The sequence below is a fragment of the Mustela erminea genome, chromosome 7, assembly GCF_009829155.1.
Source record: "Mustela erminea isolate mMusErm1 chromosome 7, mMusErm1.Pri, whole genome shotgun sequence".
NCBI lineage: Eukaryota > Metazoa > Chordata > Mammalia > Carnivora > Mustelidae > Mustela > Mustela erminea.
In genome coordinates, this window is record NC_045620.1 from 91,047,852 (window position 1) to 91,070,250 (window position 22,399).

Consider the following 22,399-nt stretch of genomic DNA (forward strand, 5'->3'; position numbering starts at 1 on the left):
CCATATCAGGCTCCCTGCTCAGCATGGAATCTGCTTCTCCCTGTTACCCTACCCCTTCTCATATTCTCTCTCTCTCACACTCTCTCTCTCAAATAATAAAACCTGTAGAACGAAAAGAACATATTTTTTTAAAAAAAGAAATAATAGCTTTCCTCAATATAACACACGATGCTTCTCTAGCAAAAATGCTACTTTCTGTCTCTGAAATGTTGGGTTCTGCTGATCTAGAAGTATTAGTTCCCCAAAAAGGGCACAGAGAAGTGGTTCCACTCAGCTAGACGTTGACACTGGACCTGGCTACTTTGAACTTCTCTTTCCAGTGAATCAACAGGCTAAGGTTATTGGTCCTGCCTTGGGTGACTGTCTTGACGTCCAAAGGGGGAGAATGGGCCCTCTCATCCCATTCCTGTGATTAAATTCAATAGCAAAACTACTGCAACCCAATGCAGGAAGAAGTGTTATGGGTCCAGACCAGAAACAAAGGTCACCTCACCAGGCAGGGAGTATGAAATGGGAAGTGGAAGAGTATATATAAATACCAGCTAAAGCAGTTGCAGAAGTATGAAACTTTTCTTCTTACTTCAATGTAAATATTTTCCCGCGTTAATAAAAGTCTCTCCTCCCCATTCCTCTACTAAGTTTTTAACATTACTTGTCAGCAATTAAGTTATAAGATATCACAGGGGGAATATGACTCAGCTAGAAGAGAAATGAGCATCACTGAAGTGTGAATAAAGAGACTTTGTATCTTCTTGCCGTGGGGAGCATTAAGAATGTACTTTTTCTTGGGGTGCCTGGGTGGCTCAGTGGGTTGAAGCCTCTGCCTTCGGCTCAGGTCATGATCCTGGGGTCCTGGGATAGAGCCCCTCATCAGGCTCTCTGCTCAGCAGGGAGCCTGCTTCTTCCTCTCTCTCTGCCTGCCTCTCTGCCTACTTGTGATCTCTGTCTGTCAAATAAATAAATAAAATCTTAAAAAAAAAAAAAGATTCTCTCTCTTCCAAAAAAAAAAAAAAGTACCTTTTCTTTCTACATATGGATAACCAATTGATTCACACGTTTTCATTGTGCAAGGGAGCAACGCATCATGTTAAGCAGAAGTGCAAGTTTACTATCCTTTGCTTTCAAACTTTATTTCAAAGTTAAGCATAGTGAAAATGGGTATTTGTGGATGCCAAGTTGACCAAGCATGGACTATGGTGCTTTGCATGGTGTTGACTTCGCTAAGTTGAATCTCACTTCCTAGAATTCCCTTTCCTGTATGGTTTTGGGCTAGAGCTGACCACAGGAGACATTTGCATGACATTTGAAAAATAGAAGTGAAGCAGCCATGCTTATTCTTGGAAGGTCACCAAAGGGTCAGGGCTCTCCATTCTGTTCTACTGACCCATTCATCCATCCCTATGCTGATAGCACACCATGTTCATCACTCTAGCTTTATAAGAAGTGTTGATGTTGGGTAAGGCAACTTCCTTCAACTTGTTCATTTTGTCTTAGATATTCTATTCATACTGTCTTAGATATCCTTGGTGCTTCAGCATATAGTTTTTGAATCAGTTTGTCAAGTTTATAATTCCATAAATTTTTTTAAATTTACTTGCATTTAATTTTAAGATAATTTTGGGAAGAATTGTCATCTTCGGACATTGAGTCTTTCTTTTCATATATTCAGATCTTATTTTATGTCCTTCAATATTGGTAATTTTCCCTTTAAGCATTTTATACATCTCTTAAGTTTAATTTTAAATTTATTAAATGTATTTTATTGTTTATTGTATTGTGTTGACTTTGCTAAGTTGAATCTCACTTCCTAGAATTCCCTTTCCTGTATGGTTTTGGGCTAGAGCTGACCACAGGAGACAATTACAAATTACAAATGCAATTACAAATGAGATATACTTTCAATTACATTTGTTAATAATATTTACCTTTACCAATTCTTATATATTGATCACATTTCCAGAACTCTTTCTCTGTGGATTTGCTTAACTTCTCTAAAGACAATCATATTGTCTAAAAATAAGAGTAGTTTTGTCTCTTCCTTTCCAATTATATCTTTCTTTTTGTGTCTTATTGTATTGGCTAACATTACGAGTACAATGACAAAATGACACTGTGGTAACGGATATACATGCCTTATTTCTGACTTTATCTTTTTTTTAAGATTTATTTATTTGACAGAGAGAATATAAACAGGCAGAGCAGCAGGCAGAGGGAAGAGGAGAAGCAGGCTCCCCACAGAGCAGGGAACCCCACGTGGGGTGGATCCCAAGACCCAGGGATCATGACCTGAGCCAAAGGCAGATGTTTAACCAACTGAGTCACCCAGACATCCCTTGCTATAGGTTTGTGATGACTATCCTTTATCCTTTATTTTGATAAAAGAAGTACTTTTTAAGTGAAGTAGTGTTAAATTTTATAAATTTTTTATGTACCTATTAAGATTATTATATTTTTTCTTCTACCTGTTTATATGGAATACTACTTTGATGACTACCTTTACCCTTAAATTTACTAAAACTTTACTTTTTTTAAAGATAAAACTTTACATTTTTAAATGATTGTAGACATTGAACAAATGTTCCTTCTGTATTTTTTTCCTTCTGTGGCTATTAAGTATTAGGTATTTTTCTCTAATTTGTTAATATGGCATATTCCTTAAAAGATTTTATGATGCTGAAGTTCTGTACTTTTCTGGGACAAACCCTACTTGAACAAGATTAATTATTTTTATATAAACTGAAAAATATGAATTGCTAATATTTTACTTTGCATTTTATCACCTTAATATCATAGGGTAGTTGGTTTATGATTTTTGTCTTATAAACCATTTTTTTTCTGGTTTGAATATCAAACTTAACACATCCTTAAAAATTATTTGGGCTTGGGGTGCCTGGGTGGCTCAGTGGGTTAAAGATTCTGCCTTTGGCTCGGGTCATGATCCCAGGGTCCTGGGATCGAGCCCCGCATCAGGTTCTCTGCTCAGCGGGGAGCCTGCTTCCCTTCCTCTCTCTGTCTCTCTGTCTGCCTCTCTGCCTACTTGTGATCTCTGTCTGTCAAATAAATAAATAAAATCTTTAAAAAAATTATTTGGGCTGGGGCGCCTGGGTGGCTCAGTGGGTTAAGCCGCTGCCTTCGGCTCAGGTCATGATCTCGGGGTCCTGGGATCGAGTCCCGCATCGGGCTCTCTGCTCAGCAGGGAGCCTGCTTCCTCCTCTCAATCTCTCTCTCTCTCTCTCTCTCTCTCTGCCTCTCTGCCTACTTGTGATCTCTCTCTGTCAAATAAATAAAAAATAAAATCTTTTAAAAAAAATTATTTGGGCTAAAAAATTATTTGGGTAACTTTTCCTTTTTTCACCTCTTTGAAACAGCATAAAATCAGGACTACTTGTTTTATAAAACTATTGGAACTGGACTCTTTTTTGTGAAGAGGGGGAAATGGTTCATAAAATGTTAATTACTAAAGAACTATCAGTGGTATATTGTTTTTTGTTTTTTCAAAAGTCAATTTTGACAATTAACATTTTTCTAGAAAATTACCTTTTTCACATAAGTTTTCAAGTGTATTGACAATGTTAGTCACGATAATCGCTTACAGTGGAATAACTTTTTTATCTCCAGCCTTACTCTGTCATCATTCCCTACAATTTTTATTATGCCTTTCCTCTTTTTACTCTTGATAAGTCTTGATAGTGGTTTGCTGATTATATTATCTTTTCCAAAGAACCATTTTGGATTTTGTTGATCTTCTCAACTGTAACGTCTTTTTCTATTAACTGTATCTTTTTTTTTCTATTTCATTACTTTTTGTTCTTATCTGCATTTTTCTTCCGTTTTCTTTTTCCCATATTGGCTTTTCCCCTACCTGCTTATGTTGAACACAATACATTTATTGCTAGTCTTTATTTTTATTGTTGCTTTTTGTTACAGAAAATATTAAATATAAACAAAAGCATAAAGAATCCTATAATGAAACTCCATGCACTCATCAGCCAACTTCAACAATTTTCAGCTCATTGCCAGTCGTGTATTGGTCAGTCACCCAGCCCAGATTATTTTGAAGCAAATTCTGGCATCACATATTTTCATGTATGAACAGTACAGCAGGTTTTTCTAATAAGGATTTATTATATATAACCTAAAAAATCATTACCACCTTAAAAAATACCATTACGATACCTAAAAAAAAACCAATAATCTTTCACGTCATTCAACTTCCAAGATTCAAATTTCCTCAATGACCTCATAAATACTTAAACAGTTTCTTTGACTCCTAATAAGATTCAATAATTGCAATTGGTTAATATTTCTCTTATGACTCTTAACCTATAGGTTCTCCATCTTTTTTTCTTCCACTTTATTTATCGATGAAGATGGACAGTGTGTCCGACAGAGTGTCGCACAGCCTGGATTTGGCTGATTGCATCCCTCTGGCGTTCAACATGTTGCTCTGGCCACCATATCTCCTGTGAATTGGGAGTTAGATCTAAAGACTTGATCAGGGGCGCCGAGTGGCTCAGTGGGCTAAGCCTCTGCTTTCAGCGTGGGTCATGATCTCAGGGTCCTGGGATCGAGCTCCACGTGGGGCTCTTTGCTCAGCAAGGAGCCTGCTTCCCCCCCCACACCCCATCTCTGTGCCTACCTCTCTGCCTACTTGTGATCTCTATCAAGTAAATTTTAAAAATCTTTAAAAAAATTGTCTTGATCAGATTCATATTTGTGATGTCAGGGACCACAGATAATCATGGCCACTATACCTTATGTTGTTTTCTGTCTTGTCATTTTGGTTGTCTGAAGCTTTTTCTCTAGCAGATTCTTCTGCTAGAAGAAGCAGAAGATTGTGGGAACAGTATTTTCATATTTTTTTTAATGCTTCATAAAAACACCTTTAAGAGCAAATTCAAGAACCATGAAATTGGGGAAGCTATCCTGGTCTACCATCCCCTTCCCTTCTGGTTTAGAAACACTCATCTCATTTAAACATTGGCAAAGGTTCTCTTTTATGTTGTGTTAGTGCTTCTTGATTTGGACTTTTTCACCTATTTCTTTCGTGTTTTCTATTTACCATTCTTTAAAAAAAAAAAGTTCATTTCCTTTATTACCTTCTAGAGAAATGATGAAGTTTTCCACATATATACTGCCCCCCTTTTAATATCTTTTGCTGGTTTGGGGATGCCTGGATGGCTCAGTGGGCTAAGCGTCTAACTCTTGATTTGGGCTCAGGTCATAATCTCAGGGTTGTGAGATCAAGCGCCACATCATGCTCCATGCTAGGCATGGGCATGGAGCCTGCTTGGAATTCTCTCTCCTTCTCCCCACCGCTCTCTGTCTAAAAAAAGAAAAAAGAAAGAAAAAAAAATCATTTGCTGGTTTGGAAGCATGGATTGTATTTCTGTTCTTTTAGTCTTTGTCCATAAATTTTTCTAAAGACTTTATTTTATTTGAGAGAAAGAGAGAAAGACAGAGAGAGCATGAACAGGAGGAGAAGCAGAGGGGGAGGAAGAAGAGGACTCCCCACTGAGCAAGGAGTCTGATGTGGGGCTCAATCCCAGGACCCCAAGATCATAACCAGGGACAAAGGCAGAGGCTTAATCAACTGAGCCACCCAGGTGCCCCCATAAATTTTTAATATAAAATCTTAACTATTTGTATTGCCTACAAATAAATAAAATCAGTCAATCACCTTAACAAGCCATTGATTAATATGCTCAATTTTATTATTCCTGTTGAAATTTTAGTTTTATAATTAAAAATTATTAATAATTGATAGTGGATGAAAATTTATTGACAAATTAATAGACCTCTGTGCTCATTTTTCTTGTGCCTCGTGAGTTTTGCTTTTTCTTGCTAACCTACTCTTTAGCATGTCTCTTAAAAGGAAGGATCTTTGGGTAGCAAACTCTCTTAGTCTTTGCATGTCTGAAAATGTTTTCATTTTTACTTTTCTTTTGAATTAGAGTTTAATATGTTAAATGATATAAAATTGTTATTTTATGTTTATTTTTAATATTATGATATATAATTATAATTAACCAAATTATAAGATATAAATTTCCAAGTGGATGGTTAATTTCCCTCACTACATTGAACAGATCTCTCCATTGTCTTTTTTTCCCCACTTTTCCCTGTTGTGGTGGTAAAATATACACAACAATTGCTATTTTAGCCATTCGGTGGTATTAAACTGATAAGAACAGATACTACACTTGATCTTAGCCAAAAGGCCCAGAAGCGATTCGGTGGTATTAAATACACTTGCATGGCTGTACAACTCTCATCACCACCAAAGATGATGATGACTCTTCGTCTTATAAAACTGAAATTCTTTACTTGTTAGATTGTACATCCCCACACCCCCCTCCACTCAGTTCCTGGCAACCACCATTATATTTCTATCTTTTGTTTTTTTAATTTCTATCTTTATTATTTTTAGTAAGTACCTCATATAAGTAGTATCATACAGTATTTGTCATTTCTTGACTTGCTTATTTCATTTAGCATAATGTCCTCAAGAGTGACCCATATCGTACCATATAGCAGGATTTCTTTCCTTTGGAAAGCCGAATAAAACTCCATAGTGTGTGTTTAACCACATTTTGCTAATCCATTCATCCACTGGTGGGCTCTTGTGCTGCTTCCATGTTTCAGCTATTGTGAATAATGCTGCTGTGTACAAATCTCTGTTCCAGAGCCTGCTGTCAATTCTTTTGGGCATAAACCCGAAGTGGAATTGCTGGGTCATATGGTAATTCTATTTTTACTTTTTTGAGGAACTTCCATACTGTTTTCCACAGCAGCTTTACCTTTTACATTCCCATCAACAGGGCACAAGGGATCCCATGTCTTGACATCCCTGTCAGCACTTATTGTTTTCTGGTTTTTTTGGTAGTACCATCCTACTGGGTAGGAGGTGATCTCTCATTGTAGTTTTGATTGGCATTTCCCTAATGTTTAGCAATGTTGAGCATCTTTTCATGTGGTAATTGGCCATTTGTACATCTATGGTGAAATGTCTATTCAAATCCTTTACCTGTTTTATAATTGTCTTTTTATTATTGAATTGTAATAGCTCTTTATATATCCTAGCTATAGTAGGCTTATCAGATAAGTGATTTACAAATATTTTCTCCCATTCTAAGGGTTGTCTTTTTACTGTGTTGATAATGTCTTTTTTAAAGTTTTCATTTAAATTCCTGTTAGTTAAAATACAGTGTAATATTAGTTTCTGGTGTACAATATAGTGATTCAGTACTTCCATATAACACCTGATGCTCATGGTGACAGATACACATTGATAGTGTTTACTGATGCACAAAATTTTTTTTAATTTTTAATTTTGAAGTCTAATTTGTCTATTTCTTTTTGTTACTGTACCTTTAGCGTTATATCCAGGAAATCATGGCCAAATCCAATGTTGTGAAGCTTTTGAACCATGTATCCTTTTTCTTTTTTTTAAGATGTTTATTTATTTGGCAGAGAGGGAATACAAGCAGGGGAAGCAGCAGGCAGAGGGAAGGGAGAAGCAGGTTCCCCACCAAGCAGGGAGCCTGATGTGGGGCCCAATCCCAGGACCCCAGGATCATGACCTAAGCCAAAGGCAGATGCTTAACCAGCTGAGCCATCAGGTGCCCCAAACCATGTTTTTTTCTAAGAGCTTTATTGTTTTAGGCCTTACATTTAGGTCTGTGATCAATTTTTAGTTAATTTTTGTATCTGGTGTTGGGTAAGGGTCCAGCTTCATTCTTTTGCATGTATTCCCACTACCATTTGTAAAAAGACTGTCTTGGGGCGCCTTGGTGGCTCAGTTGGTTAAATGTCTGCCTTCAGCTCAGGTCATGATCCGGGAGTCCCTGGATCAAGCCCAGAGTCAGGCTCCCTGCTCAGTGTGGAGTCTGCTTGTCCCTCTCCCTCTACGCATCCCCCCTTCTCCCACTTGTGTTCTCTTTTTTTCTCTCATACGTGAACAAAATCTTGAAAGGACTGTGTTTTACCCATTTAATGGTCTTGGAGTCCTTGTCAAAAATCGTTTGACCATATATGTGATAGTTTATTTCTGGGCTCTCTACTCTATTCTATTGGTCTATGTGTCTGCTTTAGCTAATAAGACTGTGTTTTCATTAATGTAGCTTTGAAATAAGTTTTTGAAATCAGGAAGTGTGAGTCCTCCAGTTTTTTTCTTCTTTTTCAACATTGTTTTGGCTATGCAGGGTCACTTGAAATTCCATGTGATTTTTAGCATGTGTTTTCTATTTCTATGAAAAATGTCATTGGGATTTCATTGAGTCTACAGATCACTTTGGGTAGCAATGACATTTTAACAATATTAAGTCTTCCAATCTGTGAACATAGAATGTGTTTCCATTTGTGTCTTCTCTAATTCTTTCAGCAATGTTTTATAGGTTTCGTTGTACAAGTCTTTTACCTCCTTGGTTAAATTAATTCCTAAGTATTTTTGTTCTTTTCGACACTATTGTAAATAGAATTGCTTCTGTAATTTCTTTGCAGATTGTTCATCGTTTGTGTATGGAAATGCAAATGATTTTTATGTATTGACTTTTAATCCTACTTTGCTGAATTCATAATTTTTTCTAACGGGTTTCTTGGTGTGGAATCTTTAGGGTTTTCTATATTCATAGTCATACTATCTGTAAACTCATGACTCCAAGATCAAGAGCCACAGGCTCTTCTGAATGAGCCAACCAGGCACTCCTATGCCTTTTCTTTTTCTTGTCTTATTGTTCTAGCTTAAACTTCCAGTCACATTTTGAACAGAAGTGGTGAAAACCTTATTCCTGATTTGAGAGGAAATACACTGTGGATTTTTACTTGGTTCTTACTATGTTGAGGGAGTTTCCTCCTATTCCCAGTTTGAGTGTTTTTATCATGAAAGCATGCTGAATTTTGCCAAATGCTTTTTCTGCATCAACTGCATAGATATGTTTTTTTTTCTTCATTCCGTTGATGTGGTGAATTATATTAATCTATTATCATATGTTGACCATCCTTGCATTTCAGGAATAAATTCCACTTGGTTGTGGTGTATAATCTCCTTAGTATGTTACTTAATTCTACTTACTAGTATTTTGTTAAGGATTTTTGCATCTACATTCATTAGGAATATTAGTCTGTAGTTTTCGTGTAATATCTTCATCCAGCTATCTTCTTTTTTTTTTTTTAAGATTTCATTTATTTATTTGACAGACAGAGATCACAAGTAGGCAGAGAAGCAGGCAGAGAGAGAGAGAGAGGAGGAAGCAGGCTCTCCGCGGAGCAGACAGCCCGATGCGGGGCTCGATCCCAGGACCCTGGGATCATGACCTGAGCGGAAGGCAGAGGCTTTAACCCACTGAGCCACCCAGGTGCCCCCATCCAGCTATCTTCTATGAGGTAATGCTGACCTCACAAAAATGAGTAAGTGCTCCCTCCTCTTTGATTCTCCTCTTCAGTTTTTTTTTTTTTTTAAACTTGGAGGAGAACTGGTATTAGTTCTTCTTTAAATGTTTGGTAGAGGGGCGCCTGGGTGGCTCAGAAGGTTAAGCCTCTTCCTTTGGCTCCTGTCGTGATCTCAGGGTCCTGTAATTGAGCCCCGCATCAGGCTCTCTGCTCGGCAGGGAGCCTACTTCCCCCTCTCTCTCTACCTGACTCTCTGCCTACTTGTGATCATCTCTCTCTCTCTGTGTCAAATAAATAAAAGTCTTTTTTAAAAAAATTAAAAATAAATGTTTGGTAGAATTCACCAGTGAAGCCATCAGGTCCAGAGCTTTTCTTTGTTGGAAGGTTTCTGATTACTGATTCAATCTCCTTACCAGTAATATAGGTCTATTCCAATTTTCTATTTCTCTGTGATTTCTATTTCTCTGTGATTTTATTCTAGTGTTGGTAGGTTTTTGTTTTAAGAACTTGTCCATTTCATCTAGGTTATCCAACTTCTTGACATACAATTGTTCATTGTTTTTTCTCATAATCTTTTTAATTTCTATAAAATTAGTAGCAATAAAAAAATTAGTAGCAATATCCCACCTTCATTTCTGATTTTAGTAATTTGAGTCTTCTATTTTCTTCTTAGTCCATCTAGCTAATTGTTTGGCAATTTTGTTGATCTTTTTGAAGAATTGACTTTTGGTTTCATTACATTTCTCTATTGTTTTTCAATATTTCATTTATCTCTGTTTTAGTCTTTATTATTTCCTTCCTTCTATTATCTTTGGTTTTAGTTTATTCTTATTTTTCTAGTTCCTTAAGTGGTAAAATTAGGTTATTGATTTGAGATCTTTCTTGATTTTTTTTAAGCTTTATTTACTTAAGAGAGAGAGAGAGTATCAGTGGGGGGGCAGAGGAGAGGGAGAGAGAATCTCAAGCTGATTTGGCACTGAGTGTGGAGCCCAACATGGGGTTCCATCTCACAACCCTGAGATCACAATGTGAGCCTTAACCGACTGTACCATCTAAGTGCCCCAAAGATCTTTCTTGTTTTTGAATTAAGTACATATACCCATAAATATCCCCCATAATAGCACTTTCACTGATTCCCCTGAGGTTTGGTATGTTGTGTTTCTTTTTTTTTTTTCAGAGTTTATTCGTTTATTTGACAGAGAAAGACACAAGAGAGGGAACACAAGCAGGGAGAGTGGGAGAGGGAGAAGCAGGCTTCCCACCAAGCAGGGAGCCTAATGCAGGGCTAGATCCCAGGACCCTGGGATCATGACCTGACCTGAAGGCAGACCCTTAACAACTGAGCCACCCGGGTGCTCCAGTTGTGTTTCAGCTTTGTTTATCTCTAAGTATGTTCTTATATCTCTTGTGACTTCCTTTTTGATCTATTGTTTAAAAGTGTGTTATTTAATTTAAACAATTTGGTGAATTTTCCATTTTCCCTTTTGTTATTGGTTTCTAAGTTTATCCCCTTGTGGTTGGAGGAGAAGATTTGTATGGGATCTAACTTTTAAAATCCATTGAGACTTAATGTGTGGCCTAACAAATAGTCTATCCTAGAAAATGTCCCATGGGCACTTGAGAAACAATGTGTATTCTGTTGTTGGCTAGAGCGTTCTGTATATGTCTGTCAGATTTAACAATTTTATTCTGCTAAGTCATCTATTTCCCTACTTACCTTCTGTCTGGTTGTTCCATCCATATTGTGAGTAGAGTACTGAAATCTCCAACTTTTAGTGTAAAACTGTATTTCTCCCTTCAATTCTTTCAGTTTTTGCTTCGTATCTTTTGATGGTCTATCATTAGGTACAAAACTATTTGTGTTAAAACTCTTGCTATACTGAAATTTTTATTGATATATAATGTCCTTCTTTGTCTCTTCTAACCTTTTTTGATTTAAATTCTATTTTGTCTGATATTAGTATATCCATACCTGCTCTTGTGGTTACTATTTGCATGGAAAATATTTTTCCATTGTTTCACTTCCAAACTGTTTGTGACTTTGGACCTCCACTGATTCTTTTATAAACATAATATAGTTGGATCATTTGCTTTTACCCATCTTAAACCTCTGCCCTTTTTTCCCCCACATATACAATAATACTTTTATCTTTAGGCACCAGGCCAAAGTGACAGCAAAAGTGAAGAGCAGTTAGCAAAAGACTGTAGGTACTTCTTTACCCGTACCCTTTGGAAGAAGCCTTTTCCAAGGCTGCACTGTTTCAAGGCTTTTATTTAAGTCATTTTATTTTTTTGTAAAGATGTATTTATTGGGGCACCTGGGTGGCTCAGTGGGTTAAGCCTCTGCCTTCGGCTCAGGTCATGATCTGAGGGTCCTGGGATTGAGCCCCATGTTGGGCTCTCTGCTCAGTGGGGAGCCTTCTTCCCTCCACCCTCCCCCCACCCCCACTTGCCTCTCTGCCTACTTGTGATCTCTCTGTCAAATAATAAATAAAATCCTTTTAAAAAGATGTATTTATTCATTTGAGAGAAAGAAACAAAGAGGCACCTGGGTGGCTCAGTGGGTTAAAGCCTCTGCCTTTGGCTCTGGTCCTGATCCCAGAGTGCTAGGACCCAGCCCTATGTTAGGCTCTCTGCTCAGCGGGAAGCCTGCTTTCCCTTCCTCTCTCTCTGCCTGCCTCTCTGCTTACTTGTGATTTCTGTCAAATGAATTTAAAAAAAAAATTTTTTTTTAGAAAAAATAAAGAAAGAAAGAGCTCTTGTGGAGGGGAGGGGCAGAGGGATGTAATCCATTTACATGTAATGTAAATCCATTTACATTTAAAGTAATTATGAATAAGGTAGGACTGACTTCTATCATTGTGTTCTGTGTTTTCTATATGCCTTACAGCTTTTGTCCCTCATTTCCAACACTACTATCTTATTTTGTATTTGGTTTTATTAGTGAAATGTTTAAATTCATTTCTCATTCTCATTCTCAGACAGACTCTGTGCCAAGTGCATAGCTGAGGCAAGGCTCAATCCCACAACCATGAGTTCACAACCTGAGCTGTAACCAAGAACTGGTCTCTTAACCCACTGAGCCACACAGGCATTCCTAAGTCATTTTAAAACTAAGGTTCAGTTCCTCTGGTATATATATGGATGGACACATGTGTATGACTTCAACCTATTTCTATTCTCTCTGAAGGACATAACTAGATTAATTTCAAAGTTGACCTTTGATAATTAGTATTATGTTCATACATGAAGTACAGCACATTAATAGATCATTGTATCAAAGGGGATTTGTGAATCTTAACCAAGAAGGGAGATCTTAAGAAGAAATGCTCACGTGAAGCTTTCCTCCCTATATAGTACCTACCCCCTTAATAAAAAAAAAAAAAAAAGTTGATTTTTGTCCAGTTGGACATGGTAGACCATATTCAGTGGAATGTATCTGACTACCCTTGGGAAAAAACAAAGAAGTTCTTTCTCATCAGATGGGATATATGCTCTGTCTTTTGATTGGAGAGTTTAATCCATTTACATTTAAAGTAATTACCAATAAGGAGGGATTGACTTCTGCATTGTGTTCTGTGTTTTCTATATGCCTTATAGATTTTGTCCCTCATTTCCAACACTACTATCTTATGTTTGGTTTTATTTGCGAAATGTTTAAATTTATTTCTCATTTCCTTTTATGTATATTCCATAACTATTTTCTTTATGGTTACCATGAGGATTACAGTTAACTCATAAAGTTATAACATCCTAATTTGAATTTATATCAGCTTAACTTCAATAGTATAACAAAAACTCTGCTTCTTTACAATTTTGTCTCCATCTCTTTCAGTTGTTGATACCACAAAATTACATCTTTATGCATTGTGTGCCCCAAAACATAAATATTTTAAATACATTAGTTTCTTAAATTATGTAGAAAACAAGATTTGGAGTTACAAACCAAAATTACAAAAGTTACTAGCTTTTACATAAAATAATTGTTTTTTCTTTAAATGTATTTATGTCTTAAATCATGTAGGAAAGAAAAAGTACAGGTACAAATCACTGTTACAATTAACTTTTAAATTTTTGTGCTCTTTAATCTATCAATACTTTCCTTTATAGCTTCCGATTTTGACTCATCCTTTAAAAATCTTTTCCCTAACACCTACACAAAAATAAATTCCAGACCTAAAAGTAAAAGCTAAAATTAAAAAAAAAAAAACTAAAATAACAAAGAATTAAAAAAACACTAACAGGAGAACATCTTCATAATTGGGGCAGGCAAAGTTTTCTTTTAAAGGACACAAAAACAGATCATTAAATTTTATTAAAATTAGCAATTTTTGTTCATAAAAAAAACCTAACAATAAAAGAATGAAAAGGCAGTCCACAGAATGGGACAAGATATTTGCTTCTCTGTATATTGCAACAAGGAACTTGATCCCAAAATATCTATATCTATCTATATGTAAATCATCTCACAAAGAAAGAGAGATAGTAACCCAACGCAAAAATAAGCAAACTACTTGAACAGGCAACTTCACATAAAAGAGGATATCCAAATGGTTGATAAGTTTGTGAAAAGAAGCTGAATATAAACAGTATTCAGGGAATAAATGCAAATTAAAACCACATTTTGCTAAACTCCCAAAGCTAGCAAATTTGTTAACCATCTCTTGTTCTATTTACTTATGTTTAAATTGGGAATATTAATGTCTGTCCTCAGGAATTTATAGTCTGAGAAGGATTAAGTGAAATAACAGAAAACAGATAACTATGTACTGAAATACAGTGAATTATGTACTGAAACTCCAGAGCTAGAGGGGCACCTGGGTGGCTCAGTCAGTTATGAGTCTGCTTTTGGCTCAGGTCATGATCCCAGCATCCTGGGATGGAGCCCATTTCAGGCTCCCTGCTTAGCAGGAGAGTCTGTTTCTCCCTCTTCCTCTCACTCTGCCCCTGCTCATGGGCTCTCTCTCTTTCTCACTCTCTCTCTCTCAAATAAATAAATAAAATCTTTTTTTTTAAAAGATTTTATTTATTTATTTGCCAGAGAGAGAGCAAGCAAGAGCGAGCACAGGCAGACAGAGTGGAAGCCAGAGTCAGAGGGAGAAGCAGGCTCCCTGCGGAGCAAGGAGCCCGATGTGGGACTCGATCCCAGGATGCTGAGATCATGACCTGAGCCGAAGGCAGCTGCTTAACCAACTGAGCCACCCAGGCGTCCCATAAATAAAATCTTTTTAAAAAAAGAAAAGAAAAAAGAAAATCCTGAGCTGGAGACACAGTGACTATGTTCTTTACCAAAAAATCAACAAAAATAGACTTAAAATGTTCTTGAGCCTGGGGCACCTGGGTGGCTCAGTGGGTTAGGCCTCTGCCTTCAGTTCGGGTCATGGTCTCAGGGTCCTGGGTTCGAGCCCTGCATCAGGCTCTCTGCTCAGCAGAAAGCCTGCTTCCCCCTCTCTCTCTGCCTGCCTCTCTGCCTGCTTGTAATCTCTCTGTCTAATAAATAAATAAAATCTATTTTAAAAAATGCTCTTGAGCCTTCCACCTTATAAGTTTTATCTTGCTCTTTGTCAATTCCTTCTAATTCCAGGGTGCTTGCTGCTGCCAAATTAGCTCATTTTGAATCTCAGTGCATAAAGTGACACAGACCAGACACTTTACCTTGGTTTATAAATCTGTCCCCATACTTTCACTGAACCCTTTTAAGAAGCCTAGCTCATCTACCAATCTAAATAGCCTCTCTCCTCCCCAAAATGGTTACCATTTAGCTAAAAACACAATCTCATTTAATCCTTGTAACAGTCCCATCAGGTGAGTATCATTTTCTTACCCAAGAGATCATTCCCAATTTACAAGAAATTGGAGGCTTGGAGTGAATAATTCACTTATCTGAAGGTACAGAAATGTTCAGTGACAAAGTTGAGACTTAAAGATAGGTTTATCCTATTCCAAAATCTACATCTTCTATCACTGTGCTCCACTGACCACCAACACCACACGCTGTTATTGTCTTTGAAGAGGTGGGTGCTCAAGTCCCTCCTCATAGGCATGCTGTTGGTATCTTGACACTGCCATCTGTTGGGGGGGGAATCCTCAGGGTAGCACAGCCCCACACTCTTAGAGGAAAATCTCTTTAAAAAGAAATATGTTGGGGCACTTGAGTGGCTCAGTCTGTTAGGTGTCTGCCTTTGGTGGGGGTCATGGTGTCGGGGTCCTGGGATCCATCCTCACATCTTGCTCCCTGCTCTGCAGGGAGTCTGCTTCTCCCTCTCCCTGCCACTCCCCCTGCTTGTGCTCTCTCTCACACTCTCTATCTCTCTCTCAAATAAGTGGATAAAATCTTAAAAAAAAAAAAAAAGAAAGAAAGAAAAGAAAGAAAAAGAAATATGTTGAGAAATGGAATGGTGTGTGTAGGATTTGGGAGTCAACTTTCACTTAATCCCCCAGTGGGTCTGACTTCAGGTAAGTAAGAGCTCCTCTTCTGAGTTTGCTTCCCACCCACACCCCTTCCCCAGAATGGTCAATTGGTGTCTCCTCATCTCTGACCCAGCACCCCCTGGCCAGACCACAGTAATCCTAGACACGGGACTAGCTGGGCCAGCCACTGATGATCTCACCCACAATCTCAGATTCCAGGCTGCCTGGGGAGCTGTCCAGAAGGTGGGGCAAGTATTTGCTGAAATGGGAAGGAAGGCAGGGCAGGAGGCTGCTTTACCTTAGCAAGGTTCCTCTAGTCCCTACCTGGCAGAGCAGACATGGGCACCTTGTGTCCCAAACAGCTAATGCCTACTGACAATGGCATGGAACTGCCCTTGACATGACTGAGTAGTTTCAATGTTAGCCATCAGTTTGAGGAGGCAGAACGGCAATAGGAGCCTCAGAACCAAGAATCCCTCTGAGCGCCACAGTCCCAGCCTAATGTTCCTCATGCACCAAGCCAATTCTAAAACCTTCACATGGATTAACTCATGTAATCCACACAGCAACTCCACAAGGCAGCTACTAGTATCTCCCATTTAAGAGGTAAGGAAATAAAAACAGTAACTTGTAGTTTGCTCAAGAACAACAGCTGGTAAGTACTGATTATTCATCCAAAAAGCAGGGATACAAATGCCGGCCCTAAACCTACATAACTCAAGGAGTTTTGTACACAACTTCTATGCACTGGTGATAAAGACTATTTCTTAAGCTGAAACCATTACAGTTTTTTCCCTTCCACCTTTTGGGATAGAGGAAAGATTTTTTTCCAGTGGGACCCAGGTAATGTGGGTGCAGAAAATTCCTGGAAAAATCCAAAAAGAAACTGGTAACCATGGCGGTGTCTCCAGGCAGGGGAAACTGAGTGGCTGGGAGGCCGGATGGGAAATTTACTTTGTTTATCAAGATATTTAAATTAAATAAAACTTTTTTTTTTTTTTTTTTAAGGTCTGCTTAGTCCCAGTTGAATCTGGCTGGGGCTTCTGCTTCAAAGATGGCGCAAGGATAAGGCCAGGCCTGAAGGCGCTCAGGGGTCGGGTAGCTCGCCCAGAATCACCAGGGAGCCACAGCGAGCTCAGGGTCCTTTCCCGACCACACCAGGATGGGCATCATCAAACGCGGAGGGAGGGAGGGAGTGCCCACCTTGACTTGCCAAGCGCGCGGACTCCGGAGGGTCGGGCCCCGCAGGGCGCCGGAGGCCCACCCTGGGCGGCTGGAGGAAAAGGCCGGCCCCCCGCCCCGCCCCGCCAAATTTAAGAGCCCTAGCCCAGCGCTTGGGCCGTTACTGACCGACGAGTCTCCCTCATCGTGGGGTACTCCCCCTCGCCTCTCGCACTCCCCGCACGGCTGCCCACAGGCCCTGGCTCCGCTCCCTGGGCCCGACCCGGCAGGGGCCGCGCCATGCCCAGCCCGGTGCCGCGAGGCCGCCGGCCGCCCACTCCCCCCGGCGCTCGGGAGCAGACCCCGCTCTCTGGCGATCCCCCTGCGCCCCAGCCCCGGCCGGCCGGCCCAGGCACACCCCGCGGTCCCGGGCGCCTCGAGTCGTCCTTCTCCGTCGAGGCCATCCTGGCCAGGCCCGCCCGCCGCGCGCCCACCGCCTCCCCGCCGGCCGTTCCGCCCCGCGCCGCCGCGACGCTCGGCACCGCTCCCTCCCGGGTTCCCGCGACGTGGCTGCCCACCTACCTGGGCGTGGGTCTCCACCAGCCGTGCCCCCAGCCGCCGGGGCCGGGGCTCCGCGTGCCTCACTTCTGCTGCCTGCAGGGCCTGGGCGTCACAGGTACGAGGTGCCACGGCGCAGCGACCTGGGAACTGGGCGGGGCGGCTGGAGCGCGGCAGCCGCGGCAGCGGGCACGGGATAGAGCAGTCCCTGAGTTTGAGAACCGCGCACGGCCGTAGTGGGAAGGGGGCCTATGACCCTCGACCTTGCCGTGGAATCCGAGGCCAGAGACAGGGACTGGCCTCCAGACGGCCGCCGCGCACGCTAGCTGCTGAGCCGGCAGGAAGTGTGTGTGAGCGCGGGGGCGGAGGGGGAAGTGCGGGTGAGTCCCACGCGGCCTCGGAAGACCCGGCCAGGGCCACAGTGTCCCCCCAGAAGGGGTTTGTAGAGTCTCTTGCCCCCTCGACACCCCCTGAGAGAAGGCTTGATAGCGCCACAGCAGCTGTCTTCCCAAAGGAACGGCCCTTTCTTAGCTGGGAGAAGCGGCTGCTGCGGTGGTGAGGTCCAGCGAGGAGCTGCCCAATGCCCAGACCCCCGTGGCGTCCCCCACAGCTCCCGTCTGTGGAGCTTAGGCTCCACACTTAAGTGCTCCATACTCAAGTACATATGCGTAGAGCGCTCTTAGATGGGGCACCTCCGGATGTGGGGCCGATGTCTTGCATCCCAGTGAGAATGTAAATATTGACCTAACGTTCTCCTCTAGCCCTAACAGCCACCTCCAGGAGCTTTCGCCCTTTTTTGGCAATCTGATTCATGCTTCCCAACCTCCCCTTGAGGAAAACAGGAGCCAAGTTAGTGCAAGCCTTGTCAACTAGTGCCAAAATGGATGTAACCATCTGAGTTGGTGCCCACTCCCTGGGAGCTCTCCGTTCTGCATTTCCACCCCACCCCCCTTCCAGGCTCTCAAAACCTATCCAAATTCACCGCCACGGCAGGGGAGTGACCTGCGTGCAGAGCTCCAAACCCATTTGCCCTAACTTCCTCAGGCAGCTGAGCTCTGAGTTGCAGTTTACTGCTTTATATTATAGTGATCTCATTCTCAAGTTAGTTTTTGCATAGTTACTACACTGATACAGTTCAAACTTCAAAAAATGTTTACTAAGTTAGAGGGAGAAGAGTTTCCCTTAACATTCCTGTCCCCCAGTCACCTGGGGGTGGGGTTAACCCCACCCCACAAGCCGCCAATGATTCCAAGTCTCTTTATTCTTCCAGAGGTATTTTATGCATATTTTGTGTGTGTGTGTGTGTGTGTGTGTGTACACGTGTGTACATAGGCTCTTTAGGCTTAGAGCTGACTCACTGCTCAGGCCTCTGGGGTACCCCAGAATGGGCTCCAACAGAGGAACTCCAGGACACTGAGAGACCCCAAAAGAGGGTTCGGACTATGTTTAACTTGAAGCAGCTGGAAGAGTTGGAGAATGTGTTTACAAAGCAGCACAATCTTGTGGGGAAGAAGAGAGCTCAGCTGGCAGCCCAGCTCAACCTTACCGAGAACCAGGTAGGAGCAGGGGCTCCTGCAAGCCCAGGGCTGTACCTGGGGGTGGGCTCTGCTCTCCAGAAGGCCCTGGGTGAGGTTGTTGGGAAGACCTGGGCCTTCTTCCTCTCTGCCAGGCCATGGGCGGAGGAGGGGGGGGGACCACACGCCCTAATTACTGATACACTCCCTACATGAATGAGGAAAACAGTCCCACAGGAAAACACATTATGGGAACAACACCCATTAATCTAGATATTGACCTAGAACTTTATGTTTCCACATTTAAAAAGGAGCTGATGGGGCGCCTGGGTGGCTCAGTGGATTAAGGCCTCTGCCTTCAGCTCAGGTCATGATCCCAGGGTCCTGGGATCGAGCCCTGCATCGGGCTCTCTGCTCAGTGAGGAGCCTGCTTCCTCCTTTCTCCTCTCTCTCCGCCTGCCTCTCTGCCTACTTGTGATCTCTGTCTGTCAAATAAATAAATAAAATCTTAAAAAAAAAAAAAAGGAGCTGACAGTGAAATTAAGTATGTTCAAGGAACTAAATATTTAAAATAAGAATAACCCTTCACTTGACCTCCATATCCCCCTCCAGCTACTACACCGTTTTTCTGCTTTTATCATAGGCGACTTGCCAAGAACTTGTGACAGTCAGTCTCTCTACGTCCTCACTTCCCAACTACATAGCTCATTCCAATATGAATTTTCCCCTCCCATTCCATCAGAACTTCTCCTCAAAGTCTCTCCATGTTGTCAAAGTCAGCAGCTGTTTTCCTTTCATCTAACTCCCCACTTAATACAATTGACTGCTCCTTCTCTTACTGACACACATACTTCTCTTGGCTTTTGGACACCGCATTCTTGGTTTTCCAGGTCTCTAGCCACTTTTCTGTCACCTCTGTAGGGTACTCTTCTCTTTGTGACCTCATATTTGCCCTCTGCCCCCCCCATCTCATTTAATCCCATGGTTTTAAATACCATATATAAGCTAACAATTCCCAGGTTTGTATCTTCGCCCATCTTCTTGTTTTCTCACTTGTACACCAACCTACCTTCTTGAGGTCTCCATTTAGATGTCTCCTAGGACAGGCATTGCAAATTTAAGTCTAAACCTCAATTCTTGACTTTATTTCTTTCCAGATCTGTTCCTCTCCCTACTCATGGCCCCACCATCCATCCAGTTGGTCAAAATATCAAGTCCTCTTAGATTCCCCCTCTCCTGTTTCCAGTCCATCAGCAAGCCTTGTCACCTGTACCTCCAAAATACAACTGGGATCGCTTTACTTTTCTCCATTGCCCCTAGTTCATCCTGGTCCCAGCTCTTTTTGGATTATCACAGTAGTCTGCCAGCTGAGTCTCTGCCTCTCCTTTCATCCATTCTTCACAAAGCAGCCAGATATGCAATTCACTTGAGCAAACAGGACTATGTCACATCCCACTTAAAAGCCTCGAAGCTGGGGCATCTGAGTGGCTGGCTCAGTGGGTTAAGCCTCTGCCTTCAGCTCGGGTCATGGTCTCAGGGTCCTGGGATCAAGCCCTGCATTGGGTTCTCTGCTCAGCAGGGAGCCTGCTTCCCTGCTCCCTCTCTGCCTGCTGCTCTGCCTACTTGTGATCTCTCTCTGTGTGTCAAATGAATAAAAATAAAATCTTTAAAAAAATAAAAAGCCTTGGGGCGCCTGGGTGGCTCAGAGGGTTAAAGCCTCTGCCTTCGGCTCAGGTCATGATCCCAGGGTTCCGGGATCGAGCCCCGCATCGGGCTCTCTCCTTGGTGGGGAGCCTGCTTCCTCCTCTCTCTCTCTGCCTGCCTCCCTGCCCACTTGTGATCTCTCTCTGTTGAATAAATAAATAAAATCTTTAAAAAAATAAAAAAATAAAAAAATAAAAAGCCTTAAAGCTGATATTCCTTACCCACAGCCTCCACAGTATTAGGTGATCTGGGCCCTGTTGCCTTCTCCCACTGTCTCTTCACTTCCCCATCTCTCACTCCCAGATCCTTCAGCCATGCTCTCCTCCTTTCTGGTCCTCAAACACCCCAAGCTTTCCTACAGGTCATCTCCTGATCCAGCCTGCTTTTCTCTGTCCTCATTAAACTGGCCTCTTATCCTTTGAGCCTCAGCTTAAGTGCTGGTTCCTCGGGGAGGTTCAAACCCCCATTTGTGTTTGTTTTTGTTTCCATGTTTGTTGTATGTCTCTCTGGTCTGTGAGTTCCATGAGGTCAGGGACTATACCTCTATTGCTCACCACGTATCACCATCACCTAGGATGGTGCCTAGCACATAATAGGAGCTCAATAAATATTTGTTGGATAAACACATGGTGCCTAAAATTATAGAGAAGGGTGTTTTGAAGGAAATGCTCCCGTTAGAAGGAAGAGCGAATATGAGAGCAGAATGTGAGAGCAGTAGGCACCAAGGAATGGGGGAAACCATGGGAACTGCTGGTCACATTCTAATCTCTGACTATTGCCTCTGATTATAGGTGAGGGTCTGGTTCCAAAACCGCAGGGTCAAGTACCAGAAGCAGCAAAGGCTGAAGCTGCCCGTTGTGTCTGCCATGGCTGCCTCCCAAGACGAACCCTCCAGCAGCTCTGACAACAGCAACCAGAGAGAAGACCCTGAATCAGGAATGGACAGCTGAGGACTGGGACAGAAGCTCAACCTGGGCTGTCTGGGCTAGTTTTTCTTGGGGGCACTCACTGGAACTACTGAGCCTTTTTTCTTCATCTGTATATTGGGTGCATTGACAACTTCATCCTCCCAGCACTGACAGGATGTCTGTAAAGTTGTTACAGGGTGCCAGGCCCAAGCAAGTATGTGGGGCAATGTGTGGTGTTTACACCAGCACTGACCTCTCCACAGATTAATCTTTTCCTGGTCTGGCTGTGGAGAAGGGGCCTCCTTGAATCAGTGTCTGGGCCTTAGAAGTCTCTTGCCCACCAGAGATGGTGGAATTGAGAGCAAAGGTGAGGGAAAGGTAAACCATTTAGCCTACTTCCCTTCAAAGAGTTTCCCAAAGTTTTCTTGTTCTTGTCTGAACTGTCACCATTTTCAGGAGTTCAGCCCCAGCTCCCTGCTTAGGACCAGACATGCTACCCTGACCACCATATTTTTCCCTCTAGCTACCCATCTTGCCCCCTCTCAATCATTACATAAAATAGAGCAGTTTGGCTCTGCCTTTGCCAAGGTAGGCATTTTGTCACAAACTCTGCTGTATTTCCATGAGATGGTTATAATTTCTCCCCCTTCAAGACCCTAACTCGTGGGGCGCCTGGGTGGCTCAGTGGGTTAAGCCTCTGCCTTCAGCTCAGGTTGTGATCCCAGGGTCCTGGGATCAAGCCCCGCATCAGGC

At 41.7% G+C, this 22,399-nt stretch overlaps 1 protein-coding gene, 1 long non-coding RNA gene and 1 pseudogene across 3 annotated transcripts in view; 1 reads left to right on the plus strand and 2 right to left on the minus strand.

Annotated features, from left to right (window-relative positions):
- LOC116595752 overlaps positions 1-17,628 on the minus strand; it is a 48,986-nt gene extending 31,358 nt beyond the window's left edge. The window contains exon 1 of one of the 2 annotated variants that reach the window (XR_004287851.1): positions 17,545-17,628. This is a non-coding gene — a long non-coding RNA (uncharacterized LOC116595752). The remainder of the gene's footprint in view (positions 1-17,544) is intronic. The other variant, XR_004287852.1, reaches the window with a different exon arrangement.
- NOTO (notochord homeobox) lies at positions 1,408-22,376 on the plus strand. Its single transcript, XM_032352457.1, has 5 exons — positions 1,408-1,456; positions 16,810-17,638; positions 18,853-19,076; positions 21,530-22,013; positions 22,055-22,376. Exons 2-4 carry the CDS (start codon positions 17,263-17,265, stop codon positions 21,686-21,688), a joined length of 759 nt encoding a protein of 252 aa, XP_032208348.1. The 5' UTR covers positions 1,408-1,456; positions 16,810-17,262; the 3' UTR covers positions 21,689-22,013; positions 22,055-22,376.
- LOC116596704 lies at positions 6,126-6,233 on the minus strand (annotated as a pseudogene).
- Positions 22,377-22,399: the final 23 nt, after the last annotated feature.

Excerpts from the sequence above, each read along its gene's own strand:
- NOTO (XM_032352457.1), top strand. The coding sequence starts at position 17,263 with ATGCCCAGCCCGGTGCCGCGAGGCCGCCGGCCGCCCACTCCCCCCGGC. Across the intron at positions 17,639-18,852 it reads GCAGGGCCTGGGCGTCACAG|GCTCTTTAGGCTTAGAGCTG; the intron begins GTACGAGGTGCC and ends GTGTGTACATAG. Across the intron at positions 19,077-21,529 it reads TCAACCTTACCGAGAACCAG|GTGAGGGTCTGGTTCCAAAA; the intron begins GTAGGAGCAGGG and ends CTCTGATTATAG.